The sequence below is a fragment of the Mobula birostris genome, chromosome 9 (genome assembly GCF_030028105.1).
Source record: "Mobula birostris isolate sMobBir1 chromosome 9, sMobBir1.hap1, whole genome shotgun sequence".
Classification (NCBI taxonomy): domain Eukaryota; kingdom Metazoa; phylum Chordata; class Chondrichthyes; order Myliobatiformes; family Myliobatidae; genus Mobula; species Mobula birostris.
The window spans coordinates 130,984,462-130,997,529 of NC_092378.1; the positions used below are offsets into that span (position 1 = coordinate 130,984,462).

General features: G+C 40.5%; 1 protein-coding gene across 3 annotated transcripts in view; it reads left to right on the forward strand.

Moving 5' to 3' along the window:
- The window catches only part of pdxdc1 (pyridoxal-dependent decarboxylase domain containing 1), a 74,026-nt gene that overhangs the window by 58,686 nt on the left and 2,272 nt on the right, over nt 1-13,068 (forward strand). For all 3 annotated transcript variants that reach the window (XM_072268832.1, XM_072268829.1, XM_072268831.1), the window contains 7 exons: nt 2,704-2,792; nt 2,960-3,065; nt 3,850-4,021; nt 4,730-4,848; nt 6,015-6,136; nt 10,954-11,046; nt 12,883-12,979. In XM_072268832.1, the coding sequence (XP_072124933.1) occupies nt 2,704-2,792; nt 2,960-3,065; nt 3,850-4,021; nt 4,730-4,848; nt 6,015-6,136; nt 10,954-11,046; nt 12,883-12,979 (798 nt within the window). The remainder of the gene's footprint in view (nt 1-2,703; nt 2,793-2,959; nt 3,066-3,849; nt 4,022-4,729; nt 4,849-6,014; nt 6,137-10,953; nt 11,047-12,882; nt 12,980-13,068) is intronic.

Sequence of the window (13,068 nt, forward strand, 5' to 3'; positions counted from 1 at the left end):
TGGTAAGAAGTATTTCCACCCCCACTCCCCAAGGTTTTCATGTTTTATTGTTTTACAACACTGAATTACAGTGGATTTAATTTAGCTTTTTTGATACTGATCACAGTGAAGACTCTTCTGTGTCAAAGTGAAAACAAATTTCTACAATTTGGTCTAAATTTAGTACAATTATTAAATACAAAATAATTGATTATATAATTACTCACCCCTTTCAAGTCAATGTTTAGTAGATGCACCCTTGGCAGCAATTACAGCCTTAAGTCTGTGTGGATAGGTCTCTATGAGCTTTGCACATCTGGACTCAACAATTTTCCCCCATTCTTCCTTACAAAACTGTTCAAGCTCTGACAGATGCATGGGGATCTTGAGTGAACAGCCCTTTAAGTCCAGCCACAAATTCTCAGTTGGTTTGAGGTCTGGACTCTGACTTAGCCACTCCAGGACATTAATTTTGTTGTTTTTAAGCTATTCCTGTGAGGCTTTGGCTTTATGCTTGGGGTCATTGTCTTGCTGGAAAACAAAATCTTCTCTCAAGTCGCAGTTCTCTTGCAGACTGCATCAGGTTTTCCTCCAGGATTTTTCTGTATTTTGCTGCATTCACAAGTCCTCCAGGGCCTGCTGCAGTGAAGCGTCCTCACAGCATGATGCAGGCACTATTTTCTTCATGGTAGGGATGGTGTGTTTTTGATGATGTGTGGTGTTTGGCTTATGCCAAACATAACGTTTAGTCTGATGGCCAAAAAACTCAATTTTGGTTTCATCAGACCATAGAACCTTCTTCCAACTGACTTCGGAGTGTCCCACATGCCTTCTGGCAAACCCTAGCCGAGATTTCATGTGAGGTTTTTTTTCAACAGTGGCTTTCTCTTTGCAACTCTCCCATGAAGCTTCTGGGCAACAATTATATGTGCAGTCTCTCCCACTGAAGCTTGTAACTCCTCTAGAGTTGTCATAGGTCTCTTGGTGGATTCCCTCACTAGTCCCCTTCTTACTCAGTCACTCAGTTTTTGTGGACCATCTGCTCTAGGCAGATTTACAGCTGTGCCACATTCTTTCCACTTCTTAATGATTGACTTAACTACACTCCAAGTGATATTCAGTGACTTGGAAATTTTCTCACATCCATCTCCTGAATTGTGCTTTTCAATAACCTTTTTACAGAGTTGCTTGGAGTGCTTTTTTGTCTTCATGGTGTAGTTCTTGCCAGGACACTGCAGTTGGACCTTCCAGATAAATGTGTATTTTTACTACAATCAATTGAAGCACCTAGACTGCATACAGGAGATGTCCATTTAACTAATTATGTGACTCTTAAAAACCAGTTGGCTGCACCAGTGATGATTTTGTGTGCCGTATTAAAAGGGGTCAATTATTTTGTGTTTTATATTTGTAATTAATTTGTATCACTTTGTAAAGATCTGTTTTTACTTTGGCAAAAAAGAGTCTTTTTCTGTTGATTTGTGTTTTAAAAAAAAAGCCAAATTAAATCCAATGTGATTCAATGTTGTAAAACAATAAAACATGAAAACTTAAGGGGCGGGGATACTTGTTATAGGCACTGTATATTTAGGATCTAGGTATTGCTGCCAAAACTAGCATTGTGAGAGTACCAGAAGGACTGCAGCAGTTCAAGCCAACGATGCTGTTAGGTAGGGAGTTCTATGATTTAGATCCAGTGGTGTTGAAGATGTTTGATTTAAAGGGGAGCCTGCAGAACATTGGCATTTCTGACCTAATGATGGAGAGGAGATCATTGAAGATGGCTAAGTGTATGCCAATACTCTGAACTCTGGCAAGTATGGTTTGGGTCTAGGGGAGATTGACAGCAACAACAACCTTTCTGTATACAAAGTATGACTCCAACAACTGGAGTGTTCTTCCTTTTGACGCCCCTTGACTTCAGTTCCACAGAGCACATTGATTCCTCCCTCAGTCAAGTAGGTGTTCTGCAGAGCAGTCATCCAAAGTGCAAAGCCTCCACTATGGTAGAGGAGCCAGTGTTAGGACGGTGAATGTAGTGTACGAAATTGAACAAACTGTAGGTAAATTACTGCTTTATCTGGAAAGTGGATGTTGAGAGAGGAAGTAAGATGGTGGACATCGCATTGCAGGAAAATTGTGTGGAACATTGGAGAGGAAGTAAGATGGTGGACATTGCATTGCAGGAAAATTGTGTGGAACATTGATCGCAATGAAATTGTGCACACATTGTTTTTGTACTGTACTTTTCCCTTCCATGGCACGTAGAGTAGAATTTGGGAAATGTCACAGCTGTTTACATGGTGTTGTACACAGCAATGGCCTCTTCCATCTCACTGCCTACGCCAGGTATCAAATGCCTAATTTCATTTACCAGTATTTGATTCATAGCTTTCGATACCTTCACAACTTGGAACATTCATCTTCACTAACTACACAGCCATTGTATTCCAGGCCCCCCTGGGTAGGAAAAGTTCTTCCTAGGATTTCTTCTAAACCTGCTGCCTCTTACCCTAAACCTGTGCCCTCTAGCTAGGCAGCTATGCAAAAGAGAATGGTTTCCTGTCAATACGACTCATAATATTGCATACCTTTATTGGTATTTCTGCCCTCCCCCAACCCCATTAGCTTCCTAAATGTCAGTGAATTTTGAGAAAAATAATAAATCCAAACAGATCTGCAGAAATTCTTTGTAACTTCTGATCTTTTTATGAACAATTTCAGTTGTAAATGGGGCTCAATATCAAACTGCTGCAGCTCCAGAATCCATGAAAGACTGTGAAAGTGAGATTGGGGATGCACTGAATCGTTGGGTAAGAATTTAATATAAAATTGGTGTTTTATTAAATGAATTCATCTTATCACAGATTATCATAAAATTTAGTATCTTTTTGGATCAATTGCAACTTAAGAAATTCAAAATAAGTTAATAATAAATACATTTTTAAAAATATTTTGTACTTTGTATTTCCGTTAACAGTTAGGAGAACAGCTCGGGCAATTGGTTCCAATAAGTGGTATAAATGTTGTTGAACTTGAAGATGAGGGAGTCTGCATCCGATTTAGTCCATTGATGACAGCAGCAGGTGAGTGAAGAATATCTTAGGTTTGGCATCTAGTGTAACTATTTTCTTAGTTTTTTTAGTCATCTTGAGTTAACATAAATTTTGGGCTGTTGCTCTGTGATATTGGATATTTATCTTTCCTCTGGTTGTAAAGGATTCCAGACGGAATTAGGGAAAGAACTTTCCAAGTAACAACTTTTTCTGAATTCAATTTTAGATGACAGGACAAAATTAAGATATTAGCCATGCTACCACTACTTCACCCAGTCTGTAGCTAGAGCTGTACACAGTATTGAACTACTAAATGTATATCAGAGTTTTATCTTGGCTGGATGGATATTTTACCTGAGCCATATTACAGTGCAATTTCTGGTGCTGATTCCAGTGGTCTGCTGCAATCAGTGGGGTCTATAGGAATATTAGGCGGATGAAATCTTTCACACTTTCATGAAAAGGTTTCACCAGTTTTCATACAAATCTATATGCATAAATTTAGATCTGTATTGGTCTGATTTCATTAATATTTTGTCTTTATACTTATTTTATACTCCTTATCAATTTGTTTATCTTGTAATCTTTGTTTCATGTTAAAATGTTATTTGAACATTTTAATGTATTTGCAGGTTTCAGTTATTCAATGAATTGATAGACTCTTGTTTAACAATGTTGCATGTTTATGAAAGAATTTATTTTATTTAATCTTAGATCTATAAAAAATCTGTATAGTGTGATGTTCAATAAACATTTATTTGGTATTTTGTATTCTTTTGCCATTTACTCTAAAGAGATTCACATATTTTTCCAGTTTTAAACACCAAGCCAGAACATGTGGACCAATTGGCTGAACATCTGAAAGCAAAAATTCCCATGCTTATTAGCACCTTGCAACTTCGAGAAGAATTTAAACAGGAGGTTTACAGGACAACTGGCCTTTCATATGTTGAAGATCTGAGTTGGCCTGGATTAGGTGCTATACGGTAAGCCTGGCAAAATGTGTCTAATCAAAGATATTTTTCCTGGATATACCTACAAGATGTGCATTGTAGTCAGTTATAGAGATAAGAATAAGAATGTAGAGAGACCCATGTTCTGTGCTTCTAAATCCAGACTCTGCAAGCCAATAATATTAACTAATAAATTGGACCATGAAATTAGCATAAAGTAAAATTCTTCTGATCAGTCTGAAGTACAGAATTGTCCAAGATTTCCTTGCCCAATACCATTAGTTACTTGGAGTATTAGAAAATGTTTTTGTTTCCACATTAATAAATATGTCCTTCCTCTGGTCTGCTTAAATATGGTGTCTGATATCACTGCAGTTATAGTTCCCAAGATTTCTTTTATTTATTGATAAATTGTCATATTAAGATCTCTTAACCATGTTTATTTTCTGCATTTTTCTCCACTTATTTGAAAAATTCTCGCACCAAAACGGGTTCCAAATCTTTTTTGTGCCATGGACCAGTACCATTAAATAAGGTGTCTCTGGAGCCCAGATTGGAAATCCCTATTTCAAAACAATAATATCTATTCTTCTCTCCCATTGTAGTCCTCTCCATTGGAATGGACTACTTTTGAATCCTCCCAAAACAAACACAAATGTGAAATGCTAACTTAGTCAAGAGACAACCAATGAGTTGTACAGAGTTCAAATAATAATACTGAACTATGCAAATTACCTGCAGGTATGAAATTAACAATGAAGACCCTGACCCTGCGAAACATTCACTGGAGATGGAAAAAATTGCTATAGGATCGCTAAAGAAATTGAAGGAACTTGACTCCGATGTGCTGTTCTCAACAGGTTTGAATATTCTTCCATCTGTAGAATTAAATGTGTAAAGCAAATTGGGTAGAAAATATGCAGCATAGTTATTTAACTGCCCTAATATCCAGAGACCAGGATGGAACATTAATTCAAATCCCATTGTGGCAGGTGGTGAATTGAAATTGGGATCAGTATTAGTGACCCTGAAACTACTGTTTTAAAACCCACCTAGTTCATAAACGTCTAACTATATGTGGACCCAGACCTCCTAATGTGTGGTTTAGAGCACAATACTTCAAAATGGCTTCATAAGTCACTCTGTCCAGAACTGTTAGGGATGGGTATTAAATGGTCTCAAAACTCAGATCCTGTGAGCAATTTAAAAAAAAATTTATCCATTTCTGATATGGGAAGAGTACATAGGAGAGCAAAAACTTGTTGTAAAGGAGAGGAAAGGAGAGATTATTCTACAGTAGAAGGGTGTTGGGTGAAATCCTAGTTAGCAGGAGAATGAAACTACCACATTTTCATTCTAATTTCCATTAAAAATTACTAAACTTTGAGAAAGAAACTTATTTTTGCAGATTTTTTTTTAGTCTGAAGTAAAAAAAATAATGCTGTAGACCTCAACAGGTCAGGCAGCCCCAGCAGATAGAAAGGCAGTTATTATTTTAGGTTTAAAACCCTTCATCAGAATTCATTGATGTCATATCATTGGTTAAAGTCACAGCAAGTAATTATTTTGGCTTGCAGGCAGTGTTTCTAATTCAGAAGTTTGTTTCTTCTAACAACTTTTCCGGGTTGAATCCAGTACATCTGACTTGGATACAGTTCTGTTTGAAGCAATGAGTGCTTCATTGCAAGTTAGTCGACATAATAAATGACATTATGGGATGGAACAAGGATAGAAGCTTTGGATATTATATCCTTGTAGCAAAACTCCTGTGCACTTGCTAGTCACTTCAGGCACCCACTTTATGGTTGTACAAAACTGACCAGAAGAAAAGTATTTGATGTATTAAAATGGAAATGAAGACATTTTATAATATCTGCATAAATTTGTAGAAAAGGAATGTTGAATGTTGTACTTAATATTGAAAATGGAAATGTACTTATTTGAGGGATATTATAATTACAATTTTGGCTAAGTTCTTATCCCATATACAACAGTTAATATTCACTTTGATATTTTGAATTTGTAGGGCCTGAGTTTGGAGGGGAGAAGAATGCCATTTATATTGGTATGGTAACTGATAATTTAGATGTGCCAGAACTTGTGGAGACCATTGCAGCAACAGGGAAAGAAATAGAGGAAAGTTCAAAGGTCTGTACAACAGTTTCAGTTGTCCTTTGTCAGCCAATTTAATTTGTTTGATATAGAGCAGTACAGCACAATACAGAACAGGCCCTTTGGCCCAGAAAACTCTGCCAACCTTTTAACCCACTCCAAGGTCGATCTAAGTCTTCCCTCCCAGATAGTAAAAAGATTTACTTTTTCAAAACTTAATTTATGTATTAATAGCTATAACATTCTTTATAATTGTTCAAAAATGCATTTAAAATTAACAGCACTGTTCTTCAAGAAGTTGAGTTGTATTATCCAGAAGGTGCAGTACACAACATTCAAGTATGCACCAACTGACAGCCCGAGCTGCTGTCATCTTAGTTGTCATCAGTACTTGTCATCTTAGGGGTACAGAAGCTTTCTTCTGTCCCATTCAGCCATTAACAGTCTTTCCTTTAGGCATACCATCTGTTCTAAGGAATCCCTGATATACCTCCAGTGTAGCAGAAGTGTGTAAAACCAGGAATGATGTTATAGAGGTGAGACACCACCCTTCCTAATTCCCATCCAACAAGTCTTGTGGATCAGTCTGCTGTAGGATTATGAGCCTAAGTCCAGATCGAGATCCCTCTGCAGTCCTGAGTACTGCTGTCCAGGTTCTTTCCTGGTACTAGCCACAATTACAGTGAGCCCTTAAGGCACAATGAGTTGCGTGAAGTTCCTTCATTTGTAATTGTTATTAAAGACTGAAGTATGCACAACTTGAAATATCGAGGTTGTGGAAAATGTTTGCCCTTGAAAGTGTGAACAGCTCACCATGTGTATATATAGAAAATAATACTTGTATTTTTAAGTGGCTTGGACAAAACAATATGTTTCTCATCAATTGCACTTCAAAATAGTAATTACACACATCTGAATTAGAACCTTGAGAAGATTACTCAGCTCCTCCACCTTTTCTATTTCTCATCAAACTATACCTGTCTTAACACTTCTGCATTGGATTTGTATCAGGAGTTCCTTGGAACAGATGGCATGTCTCAAGCTAAGTACTTGAACATTGATTACTTCCTCCATCCTTTGGAGAGAGTTAGAAGGAATTGCCATACTCTGGGAGAATTTTTTTTTCTGCATATCTTAAACGGTTATTCCATTGTCCCCCCACTGTTGTAACTCAGTGCATTTTTATATTTATATATACGCACACACTGCGTACACTCTGAAGTGTAATTAATGAGGAATTGTTGAAATTTGGTACTAGATCAATTTCAGTCAGTGACTGAGGCATTAGCCAGTTTCCCATTATCCCTGTCAATGCAGCTTAACCTTCCTGGAAGACTGCTAAATTGTCATCCATGAGGAACGAACAACCAGTTCTTTAGCATTGCAACACATTGATTAGTAACACTTGGTGACCAACATTGCACTCAGAGTGCGATATGAGATTAAGCCAGTGACAGTTGAGGGTGATGATAAATGAATAAAGTGCTGCCTAGAGGGAAGCAACAGTATAACTGGGAAATTAAAGTTTTCATGTGCTTTATTTCTGCGAAGTAGTCCTACAGTGAAAAATGATCAGAAATTTAAATAACACACATCAAGGTTGCTGGTGAACGCAGCAGGCCAGGCAGCATCTGTAGGAAGAGGTGCAATCGACGTTTCAGGCCGAGACCCTTCGTCAGGACTAACTGAAGGAAGAGTGAGAGGGGGAGGGGGAGATCCAAAATGATAGGAGGAGGGGGAGGGATAGAGCCAAGAGCTGGACAGGTGATTGGCAAAAGGGATATGAGAGGATCATGGGACAGGAGGTTCGGGAAGAAAGACAGGGGGGGGGAACCCAGAGGATGGGCAAGAGGTATATTCAGAGGGACAGAGGGAGAAAAAGGGGAGTGAGAGAAAGAATATGTGCATAAAAATAAGTAACAGATGGGGTACGTGGGGGAGGTGGGGCCTTAGCGGAAGTTAGAGAAGTCAATGTTCATGCCATCAGGTTGGAGGCTACCCAGACAGAATATAAGGTGTTGTTCCTCCAACCTGAGTGTGGCTTCATCTTTACAGTAGAGGAGGCCGTGGATAGACATGTCAGAATGGGAATGGGATGTGGAATTAAAATGTGTGGCCACTGGGAGATCCTGCTTTCTCTGGCGGACAGCGTAGATGTTCAGCAAAGCGGTCTCCCAGTCTGCGTCGGGTCTCGCCAATATATAAAAGGCCACATCGGGAGCACCGGACGCAGTATATCACCCCAGTCGACTCACAGGTGAAGTGTTGCCTCACCTGGAAGGACTGTTTGGGGCCCTGAATGGTGGTAAGGGAGGAAGTGTAAGGGCATGTGTAGCACTTGTTCCGCTTACATGGATAAGTGCCAGGACGGAGATCAGTGGGGAGGGATGGGGGGGACGAATGGACAAGGGAGTTGCGTAAGGAGCGATCCCTGCGGAATGCAGAGAGAGGGGGGGAGGGAAAGATGTGCTTAGTGGTGGGATCCCGTTGGAGGTGGCGGAAGTTACGGAGAATAATATGTTGGACCCGGAGGCTGGTGGGGTGGTAGGTGAGGACCAGAGGAACCCTATTCCTAGTGGGGTGGCGGGAGGATGGAGTGAGAGCAGATGTACGTGAAATGGGGGAGATGCGTTTAAAAGCAGAGTTGATAGTGGAGGAAGGGAAGCCCCTTTCTTTAAAAAATGAAGACATCTCCCTCGTCCTAGAATGAAAAGCCTCATCCTGAGAGCAGATGCGGCGGAGACGGAGGAATTGCGAGAAGGGGATGGCGTTTTTGCAAGAGACAGGGTGAGAAGAGGAATAGTTCAGATAGCTGTGAGAGTCAGTAGGCTTATAGTAGACATCAGTGGATAAGCTGTCTCCAGAGACAGAAAGATCTAGAAAGGGGAGGGAGGTGTCGGAGGCAGAACGCTCTGTCCTCAGTAAGTGCCTCACATTTGTCTCCCTTCGCCCACACCTCAGCGAGTTCCGTGTTCGCCATGATGCGGAACTTTTCTTCTGCTGTCTCCGTCTCCGAGCCTACTTCTTCGGCAAGGACTCTTCCACCCCCACCGATGACCCCTTCTCCCGTCTTCAATCCTCCTCTTCTTCATGGACACCCCGCTCTGGTCTTCTGCCTGCTCTGGATCTCTTTATCGCTAATTGCTGACGGGACATCAACCGTCTCGAATTCACCGCACCTTGTCCCCAAGCATGCAGAACTCGTTGACTTTATTAACTTTGCTTCCAACTTTCACCCTGCCCTCAAGTTTACCTGGTCCATTTCCAACACCTCCCTCCCCTTTCTAGATCTTTCTGTCTCTGTCTCTGGAGACAGCTTATCCACTGATGTCTACTATAAGCCTACTGACTCTCACAGCTATCTGAACTATTCCTCTTCTCACGCTGTTTCTTGCAAAAACGCCATCCCCCTTCTCGCAATTCCTCCGTCTCAGCCGCATCTGCTCTCAGGATGAGGCTTTTCATTCTAGGACGAGGGAGATGTGTTCCTTTTTTAAAGAAAGGGGCTTCCCTTCCTCCACTATCAACTCTGCTCTTAAATGCATCTCCCCCATTTCACGTACACCTGCTCTCACTCCATCCTCCCGCCACCCCACTAGGAATAGGGTTCCTCTGGTCCTCACCTACCACCCCACCAGCCTCCGGGTCCAACATATTATTCTCCGTAACTTCCGCCACCTCCAACTGGATCCCACCACTAAGCACATCTTTCCCTCCCCCCCCCTCTGCATTCCGCAGGGATTGCTCCTTACGCAACTCCCTTGTCCATTCATCCCCCCCCCATCCCACCCCACTGATCTCCCTCCTGGCACTTATCCGTGTAAGCGGAACAAGTGCTACACATGCCCTTACACTTCCTCCCTTACCACCATTCAGGGCCCCAAACAGTCCTTCCAGGTGAGGCAACACTTCATCTGTGAGTCGACTGGGGTGATATTCTGCGTCCGGTGCTCCCGATGTGGCCTTTTATATATTGGCGAGACCCGACGCAGACCGGGAGACCGCTTTGCTGAACATCTACACTCTGTCCGCTAGAGAAAGCAGGATCCCCCAGTGGCCACGCATTTTAATTCCACATCCCATTCCCATTCTGACATGTCTATCCACGGCCTCCTCTACTGTAAAGATGAAGCCACACTCAGGTTGGAGGAACAACACCTTATATTCTGTCTGGGTAGCCTCCAACCTGATGGCATGAATGTCGACTTCTCTAACTTCCGCTAAGGCCCCACCTCCCCCATCTGTTACTTATTTTTATGCACACATTCTTTCTCTCACTCTCCTTTTTCTCCCTCTGTCCCTCTGAATATACCTCTTGCCCATCCTCTGGGTCCCCCCCCCCTTGTCTTTCTTCCCAGACCTCCTGTCCCATGATCCTCTCGTATCCCCTTTTGCCTATCACCTGTCCAGCTCTTGGCTCCATCCCTCCCCCTCCTGTCTTCTCCTATCATTTTGGATCTCCCCCTCCCCCTCCAACTTTCAAATCCCTTACTCACTCTTCCTTCAGTTAGTCCTGACGAAGGGTCTCGGCCTGAAACGTCGACTGTACCTCTTCCTACAGATGTTGCCTGGCCTGCTGCATTCACCAGCAACTTTGATGTGTGTTGCAGAAATTTAAATGTTGGCTTTTTTTGAAAGATACTGAAGTAAGATTTTTTCCTATTCTTTTTCACTCTTTGAATGGGTTGGACCATGAGCTTTTTCCTTGTTTAGTTGAATTAGTCCATGGGTTGAGCAGAGACGCACAAATTCAAGTCTCTGGTAAACTGTGGCATAGTTAAAGAAATACTTGGACTTTTAATGTTCAGTTCGAGCACCAACAATATTATCTAAACTTTGTATTTGTTTTGAAGTTGTTGGAGAACATGACTGAGATAGTGCGAAAAGGAATTGTTGAAGCAGAGCAACAGCTCCAAAAGGCCAGTGAGGATAAACTCCTTGAAGAAGTAGGTACAAATACTTCCAGCTAATGTTTCAGTATACTGGATTTTATTTTTTTGAATGCAAAAGCAAAATTCTGCACATGCTGGTATTCTGAAATTAAAGCAAATATTGCACAAAATAGTAGATTAGGCACCATTTATAAGGAAGGAGAGTATTATTGTGATATCTTTTTCCATGGATATTTCCTAAACTGCTGAGTTTTTCCTGCATTTTTTTTTGGGTTCTAAACATAATTGGTAACAATGTAGATTGCACCTTTAATGAGTAGTGTGTATTTTTACCCAATGAAATGTTGATAGTTGTATCATTCAGTTAAAAATCTTCAAATTAGCTCTTTAAAAAATCACAACCTAGTTATATTAATATAAAATGTAGTGCTAGAGCTATGTGTAGAAGTAGAACATTACAATTCAAACTTTGACGGTCTTTCCAATCATGTTTCTTGGCTGTCTTCAAATTTGAAAATAAGAATTGTGCAAATTATTGCTGCTCTCTTCCAGTGCCGGAGGAGCAGACAACATAATTCAGGTGTCACTATAGCTTATTTTTACTGGTCCCAACTAGTACTCATTATATCACTCCAACTTCCGTAACAAAGTTTGTGCATGTTTTAAAAAAATAGCAAAAATTACGAAGTAGAATGAGAGATCAAGATTGGCAGATCTTTATCATATGAGTTTTATAACAGCCAGAGGAAAGCTGTCTTTGACTCTGCTGGTGTGTGTTCGTATAACAGCCAGAAGAAAGCTGTCTTGACCCTGCTGGTGTGTGTTGGTATAACAGCCAGAGGAAAGCTGTCCTTGACTCTGCTGCTGGTGTGTGCTCTCAGGCTTTTGGATCTACTGCCCGATGGAAGATGGGAGAAGAGAGCAAGCAGGATGTGAGGAGTCTTTAGTTATGTTGGCTGATTTCCCAAGGCAGCAGGAAGTGTGGACAAGAGTCAGTGGAGGGGAGTTTTTTTTTTTTGCTGGACTTGCCTGTGTTCACAACTTTCTGCAAGTTCTCATGATCTTGGGCAGAACAGTTGCCATGCCAAGCTGTGATGGATCCAGAAAGAATGCTTTCTTTGATGCATCTCTACAATATTAGTGAGGACATTATTATCAGGCCAAATTTCCTTAGCCTTCTGTGGAAGTGAAGTAGCAGTGTGCTTTTTTAGCCATAGCACCTACATGGCTGACTGAGCTGGAATAAATTGATGATATTTACACCTAGGAACATGAAGCTCACAACTATCTGCACCTTAGAACAATTAATAGAGATTGGGGTGTGTACTCCATCTTGCTTCCTTATGTCAGTGATCCCCTCATTTGTTCTGCTGACTTTGAGGCAGAGGTTGTTGTCTTGATATCATGTCATGTCTTAATGTTAACCAATGCATCATCTCATTTATGCTGCTTTGGAATGTGTGAAAATGTTTGAGAATTGCTAGGCATATCCACAGTGGGAATTGACATTCAGTGAGCTTTGAAGGATGTTATTAAAAATAATTGTTATTTGAAATTATTTCAGCTGAATTTTGTTAGAATATTTGCCCTTAGGGAGCAAAAGTAATTCTACAGGCAAATTCTCATATGTCAGTCTGAGAAGAATGAGCATGGTTTTTTATTTTAATGTAAAATGTTTTGTTTTAATACCAGTAATTTGATTTTAATGTGAGCTGACATTTCAAATATACCAAGAGACTTAATAATTGCAAATTAATTTACAGCTTGTAGCTGGTGATAACAGTATCATCCATCAGCTTCAAGTTTAATAGCACAGGCCAATTTTAAATAAAGGCAAGAATATAACTATTTATATTTGCTTATTTATTGTCATTTTCTACCTTTTTGAAGGGAGTTCTGCGACAGATTCCTGTAGTTGGCTCAGTGCTGAATTGGCTGTCTCCAATACAGAGCTCAATTAAAGGAAGATCATTTAATCTTGCAGGAGGTGAGATATCAGTTGTTAATGTTTTTTCTTAATTATACTCTAGGTTTTAGGTTTCATAATTCATTCAAAACTTTCTCTCAATGAATTAA